Below are 7,570 nucleotides of genomic sequence, written 5' to 3'. Positions count from 1 at the left end.
TTTTCTTATATAGATTTTGGTTTTTTAAATTGTTGTGTGGAATAATTAATGGTATGTATGATGTATCAACTTCTTAAGATTCCCAGATGGTCTTTTTTGGGATTTTTTATTTGAAACATTACTTACATCATACAGAAAATTCATATATGTACAAAAGATAATAATGGCTACCTTATTGCAGTTAGAATATGCATAAACAGACAAATTTCCGCATCCCTAACTAATAAGCACCCCTAGGATGTAGTTTGGGCAGCGAATTCATTATTAGCTATGCTTGGAAGGCAGATTCAACAATAACTATTTGATTATAAAAAATGAGCTTACACGAAATCTTCCAGATTGTATACAATTCTGAAGCACAGAGGCTATGTTTAAAATCACAAGAATGGCTGAGCAATAGCGATTTGCAATCCCCTAGCAAAGCTGCACACTAGTGTATAGCTCTCTGTAAAGCAGAGGCATATCTGATATGTATTTTACTCCAGCAGTCTTGTAAGCATACACTCCCAAAAATTGTGCTCGATTGTTTTAGTTTCCCCATAATAGGGGCATTTCTGCTCAGCTGCACTGGATTGTTTTTATTAAAATAATAATAATCATAATAATAACTATTATAATTATAATTATCATTGCCATTCACTTTTTTGGTCGCCGCTAGAATTTCAGGGCCAACTTTCAACCACCACTGAAACTTGTTCCCTGTCCCCCATCCCCCTTGTTCTCTTGCCTGTCCCAGAAACTCGTGCAATATAGTTGTTTCCTGCATTGTAGACAACATAATATCTTCCATCAAATTTGTTAGAAACTATCTTCAATCCGCTTACCCAAAATTTCACAGATACAAAAAAAAAAAATCGATTAAAAAGTCATCGTTCATTATTTCGCACATCAGACTGTTTAAATGCAGTCTTTGTGATCAGGTGCACATCTGCCTATAAATCAATATGTTGCATTAGTGCTCCATTAGTTTCATCTATCCTACTCACAAAGACATTTGAATTTTTTACTCAGTTTGTGACGTGACAATAATTCCAAATTTGTGGGTTTAGTGTGTTGCATATTGCTAGCATGTATTAATTTTTTTCATGTATTAGATTTTATTAGAATAAAGGAACAGACTGCTCTCCTTACAGTGGCAATTACCCTTGGCTACTTTTGGAGGCAAACTTCTTACTATGACAATAGAAATACATGATATTTCTCTCCAACTCTGCAGATATTTAACTTTTCTAAATAAAAATTAGCAACGTCAATCTACATTTTCCAATAGATATATGATGATGAAAAGCTATCTTATCTCAGATGGAGGCATTATCAAAGCCCAGAAACTTAAGAAGGCACTAAATTAAGAATCAGTTTTAGGGAAGAAGATAAATGGAAGATGGCTCCAATATGGGCCAGTTGACTGTCAAAGTGGATTTTGGAGGATGGACTGGCAGAAGCAATCAGGTAAAGCAGATGCTCTTCCTGTTTTTAAATCGTTCTTGTGTGTTTTCCACATAAACTCTGTTAGCTTCTGTCCATGAAGATCATGATAAACAGCTTCTGCAAATACCCGCCTATTTAGAAGCAATGTTTTTGGTAGTCCCCTCAGAGCTCTCATTGCAAAGACCATTTTGTCCATGTTTCCAAAATATGTAGCGATGTAAGCATCACTGTTGATTGAAACATAATAATCTAATGCAGCTCTGCTATTGCCACGCATTCCCATCAAGCTGGTTTCATTCAAAAGTAACGATTTGGTGTAGCTGTTGATGTAAACACTAGTGAATCCCTCTCCTTCCAGCAGGCCATCACCAGAAGCCAAATATACATTTGTTTCAACAGGTATCTGAAGGGCCTGCAACATAAAAGCTGTCTCTTTTGGAGTAAGAGGACACTTGCCTCGTTTCCTCCATGATAATGCAGCATTCCCTGCCCAGGGTTTCCTCCCATCTCGAGCTGCTTCTATTGCATCTATGGAGTTCTGGGAAAGATTTGTATACTGGCATTGGCTGTATGCTATCATGTCAGGCTCAAACCTCAAATGTAATGATAAAAACGGTTGAGGAATCATTTTCAGAAGTTGTGAACCCTTTTGGTCAAGGTGCTTCACAAGGTGTAGAGCCTCAAAGCATGCATGACAGCGGGCTGCCTTGGCATAAATTGGGTACCTGCAATGTGCAACAGCATCAAGAAGCATTATCGATCCAATTAACAAGTTCCAAAAATTAGCTACAAAGAGTGCTAAAGATAGGATAAGATAATTTTATTAATGCCCAACAAATGACCACAAATATGTCAAATGGGACTGTTAAGTACATCAGTGTGAAGTAAATTTATCAAAAAAATTCAATCTATTACATGAATAGTCAAAACAGTCCTTTTGATCGATAAGATAAAACTAAATTGAGAAGCCTATTTTTCTCGCTACTTCAGGATTTCCATTACATGAAATACATCCGAAACTTACATCTAACTAAGAATCAAGATCAATATTCTTTGCATTAACCTGTTGAAGAATGTAACTAGGTTCGGTCTTCATAACTGTATTTGTCATAATGAAATGTATTTATCAAAAGAAAGAAAAAAGAATTATTATTAGTACTATTATGACTTATTAAAGCATGGGTTTCATGCTTGGGTCATCATGTTTTAGGTCAAAGTCCCCATTGAGGACTTCTAGGTTTTATACTAAGTCATTAGAGTCATTGTCCATTTAATGAGACCTAAATCGTGTAAAAAGAATTATTATTGAGTAAAATAAGTCATTTGTCACCTCCACACCAAGCCAGCCTACATGAGGGTAATTTGAACTTCAGAAAAGTGTATATATTCAGTGCAGTTCGATTCATTTGGAAGACACGTCGCAAAAGTTCGATATACAAGCAGAAGAAGCATAAAAAGTGTGAAATTCCTAGAGAAGAAGAATTGTTGGAGAAGGCCTAAAGTAGCTTTGGGATATCTCTCTCTCTCTCTCATTCGTACGAAGTTACTGGGTTGCTATTGGGGTCAAAGGTCTGTTGCTGGAGAGATTGAAATTCTGCTGGAAAGGGTTGAAGTTTCTACTTCTGTTGTTTGGCTTTTGTTGCTGCTTCTAGGTCGAAGTGTTGCTTCTAAGTCGAAGTGTTGCTTCTAGGTCGAAGTTCAGTTGCTACTGCCAGTTGTTGCTGCAAGGTCGAAGTTGTTACTGGAAGGTTATCATCTGCAAAAGAAGGGAAGGGTTGACTTGGTGATCGGAGAAAGTTTGTGTCTAGGTCAGGAGTCTTGGATCATCTCGTGAAACTATTAAAGGAAGATTTGTTCACTGGGTTTTCCCTTAGATAGGGTTTTTGCCTTGGTTGTCCGCCTACATTCGGTGTCTTTGATCTTCGTGTTATGGTTATTGGTAATTGCTTGATGAACTAAGATAAAAGAAGAACACAAGAAAGTTAATAAGAACATAAGAATATCACAAGTAATTATCAACATGAAGAAAATATTTTTGCCTTTATGATTTTCCAACATGGTATCAGAGGTAAGGTGAAGAAGAAGGAAAAAGGCAACCTAAAGATCTATTAAAAGGAGAATAAGGATTGTTTTGAAGAAAGGCCATCGAGGAAAAGGATCATCTAAAAATTCAAGCCTACCATCTTCAAGAACAATGTCTAACTCAATGAAGGGAGAAAACAAATTAAAAGGAGCATTCAATTACAGGGCATGGAAAAAGAGGATAGATCTCTTCCTTGAGAAGAATAGGATTTAGTCAAAGGAAAAGTAAAGAAGCCTACAAATCAATCAAGTGATGTAGAAAAAGAAAAGTTCAGAGAAACAAAAATATTGGCCATGACCCTAATGGTGGATGGAATAAAGATAACCTCATCCCATATATATCCAACATAGATTTCACTCAATAGATGTATGAGGCCTAGTTGATGGAATAAAGGATAACCTCATCCCATATATATCCAACATAGGTTTCGATCAAGATATGTATGAGGCCTTATCCAAATTATTCACAATCAAGAATCTTGGTCAAATTGCAAGTCTCAAGAATGAACTAAAAACTATAAAGATGACAAAGGATGACACTGTGGCATCCTTCTTTGTAAGGATAGCTAGAATCAGAGATGAACTCTAGGCAATAGATGAGATAGTACCTAAAAAGGAGCTTGTAATCACTGCACTTCTAGGATTACCAACACCTTGGAGTGCCTTTTCATTAGGTTTCAACAGTTGGAAGGAAACTCCTACATTCGAACAATTATGGAATGCATGTAGTCAAGAACAAGTCAGAATTTCATTAGTAAGCAAAAAAGAGAATGAAGAGGAGAAAGTTTCAAATGCCTATTCCGCTCATCACAAGAACAAATGAACCTTCAAGAAGTCTAAAGGGTCTAGAAGAAAGGTAGACCTATCCAAGATTGAATGCTACAATTATCACAAGATGGGTCACTATAGAAGCAATTGTCCTAAGAATCGAGAAATAAGAAGAGAGAAAGGGAACATCCAAATGTTGTTGATGAAGGATCACCAAAGAAGAACAAGAAGAAAGAATTTGAAGTCAAAGACTTATTTGCTAGGGACTCTATCCTTCTACTCTAAAGTTTTGAATTATTTACCTTTATGCTTTGATTTCTAATATTTGTAGGTTTAACATGATTTGGAAAAATATTTTTGAATTCTTAAAAGTTATAGGTATCCCTAGAGATTGGATTGAGAGGGAGCCCTCACCATTTTTCAAAGATAAGTATCTTATTCCTTGTATTATCCTTTTATATTTGGTTTCCTTCTTTTATCTAGATGTGTTGATATTAGATGCTAATAACATTTCTTTTAATATTTTCCTTGTTTAGGAACAACTTGTTGATATGCTCAAGGGCTATGGAGAAGATCTCACAAGACAAAGCATGATAGAATTTCTATTGATGTCCTATAAGGTTTGTCTAGAAAATAACTTAAAGGTATGTTTTAGACCATAAGCCTTGTTCTCTTCATGATAAAGGTATATTCATTCATTCAAATAAATTTGCTTTACATTACTAACGAGTGTTATGTCTACTTTTGAATCTTAAAGATTCTTATTTGGGAGATTAATCATTAGATTAAATCTACTCTCACTAAAATCATCATGTTTGTGGAACACGAAAAGTTTCTCTGTAAAACCCTAACCTAAGGGTATGCTAATGTGAAAAACCCTAGTCTACTTAGGATTACTGATGAAATCTAGAAAATACTATTCTTTTGATGTACGGGGTTTTGATGATAATGCCATGTTTGGAGTCTTAGTATTGTTATGGAAACCCTATTCCTTCAGGGTTGTGTATTCCTAGACCTTGAGGTTTTGGTAAATTAGGGTTTATGAACAAAACCCTTATATATTAAGAGTAAAAAGTGTGAAATTCCTAGAGAAAAAGAATTGTTGGAGAAGGCTAAAAGTCGAAGTTTTGGGCTATCTCTCCCTCTCTCTCATTCGTACGAAGTTACTGGGTTGCTACTAGGGTCAAAGGTCTGTTGCTGGAGAGATTGAAATTCTGTTGGAAAGGGTCGAAGTTCCTACTTCTGTTGTTGGGTTTTTGTTGTTGCTTCTAGGTCGAAGTGTTGCTTCTAGGTCGAAGTTCAGTTGCTACTACCAATTGTTGCTGCAAGGTCGAAGTTGTCACTAGAAGGTTATCATCTGCAAAAGAAGGGAAGGGTTGAGTTGGTGATTGAAGAAATTTTGTGTCTAGGTCAGGAGTCTTGGATCATCTCATGAAACTATTAAAGGAAGAGTTGTTCACTGGGTTTTCCCCGAGATAGGGGTTTTGCCTTGGTCGTCCACCTACATCTTGTGTCTTTGATCTTCGTGTTATGGTTATTGGTAATTGCTTGATGAATTAAGATAAAAGAAGAACACAAGAAAGTTAATAAGAACATAAGAATATCACAAGTTATTATCAACATAAAGAAAATATTTTTGCCTTTATGATTTTCCAACATGGTATCAGAGGTAAGGTGAAGAAGAAGGAAAAAGGCAGCGTGAAGATCTATTGAAAGGAGAATAAGGATATTTTTGAAGAAAGGTCATCGAGGAAAAGGATCATATAAAAATTCAAGCCTACCATCTTCAAGAACAATGTCTAACTCAATGAAGGGAGAAAACAAATTAAAAGGAGCATCCAATTACAGGGCATGGAAAAAGAGGATAGATCTCATCCTCGAGAAGAATAAAGTCTTGGATTTAGTCAAAGGAAAAGTAAAGAAGCCTACAAATGAATCAAGTGATGTAGAAAAAGAAAAGTTCTGAGAAACATAAATATTGGCCATGACCCTAATGGTGGATGGAATAAAGATAACCTCATCCCATATATATCCAACATGGATTTCACTCAACAGATGTATGAAGCCTAGTGGATGGAATAAAGGATAATCTCATCCCATATATATCCAACATAGGTTTCGCTCAAGATATGTATGAGGCCTTATCCAAATTATTCACAATCAAGAATCTTGGTCAAATTGCAAGTCTTAAGAATGAACTAAAAACTATAAAGATGACAAAGGACGACACTATGGCATCCTTCTTTGTAAGGATAGCTAGAATCAAAGATGAAGTCTAGGCAATAGATGAGATAGTACCTAAAAAGGAGCTTGTAATCACTGCACTTCTAGGATTACCAACATCTTGGAGTGCCTTTTCATCAGGTTTCAACAGTTGGAAGGAAACTCCTACATTCAAACAATTATGGAAAGCATGTAGTCAAGAACAAGTCAGAATTTCATTAGTAAGCAACAAAGAGAACGAAGAGGAGAAAGTTTCAAATGCCTATTCTGCTCATCACAAGAACAAACGAACCTTCAAGAAGTCTAAAGGGTCTAGAAGGAAGGTAGACCTATCCAAGATTGAATGCTACAATTATCACAAGATGGGTCACTATAGAAGCGATTGTCCTAAGAATCGAGAAATAAGAAGAGAGAAAGGGAACATGCAAATGTTGTTGATGAAGGATCACCAAAGCAGAACAAGAAGAAAGAATTTGAAGTCAAAGACTTATTTGCTAGGGACTCTATCCTTCAACTCTAAAGTTTTGAATTATTTACCTTTATGCTTTGATTTCTAATATTTGTAGGTTTAACATGCTTTGGAAAAATATTTTTGAATTCTTAAAAGTTATAGGTATCCCTAGAGATTGGATTGAGAGGGAGCCCTCACCATTTTTCAAAGATAAGTATCTTATTCCTTGTATTATTCCTTTATTTTTGGTTTCCTTCTCTTATCTAAATGTGTTGATATTAGATGCTAATAACATTTCTTTTAATATTTTCCTTGTTTAGGAAAAACTTGTTGATGTGCTTAAGGGCTATGGAGAAGATCTCACAAGACAAAGCATGATAGAATTTCTATTGATGTCCTATAAGGTTTGTCTAGAAAATAACTTAAAGGTATGTTTTAGACCATAAGCCTTGTTCTCTTCGTGATAAAGGTATATTCATTCATTCAAATAAATTTGCTTTACATTACTAACGAGTGTTATGTCTACTTTTGAATCTTAAAGATTCTTATTTGGGAGATTAATCATTAGATTAAATCTACTCTCACTAAAATCATCATGTTTGTGGAACCTTAAAAGTT

At 35.4% G+C, this 7,570-nt stretch overlaps 1 protein-coding gene across 5 annotated transcripts in view; it reads right to left on the bottom strand.

Moving 5' to 3' along the window:
• Positions 1-286: 286 nt before the first annotated feature.
• The window catches only part of LOC149238759 (O-fucosyltransferase 13-like), a 232,106-nt gene continuing 224,822 nt past the window's right edge, over positions 287-7,570 (bottom strand). For 3 of the 5 annotated variants that reach the window (XM_089373183.1, XM_089373186.1, XM_089373184.1), the window contains one exon: positions 1,241-2,153. In XM_089373183.1, the coding sequence (XP_089229309.1) occupies positions 1,409-2,153 (745 nt within the window). In that variant the 3' untranslated portion in view covers positions 1,241-1,408. Of the gene's footprint in view, positions 761-1,240; positions 2,154-7,570 lie in introns of those variants that run through there. The other 2 variants (XM_089373185.1, XM_089373187.1) reach the window with 2 other exon arrangements.

The sequence above is a fragment of the Pinus tabuliformis genome, chromosome 8 (genome assembly GCF_031772625.1).
Source record: "Pinus tabuliformis cultivar Carrire ecotype Pingquan chromosome 8, CPIR1, whole genome shotgun sequence".
NCBI classification, from domain to species: domain Eukaryota; kingdom Viridiplantae; phylum Streptophyta; class Pinopsida; order Pinales; family Pinaceae; genus Pinus; species Pinus tabuliformis.
The sequence above is the reverse complement of the archived record's forward strand: the minus strand, read 5'-3'. Positions and strand labels throughout refer to the sequence as shown.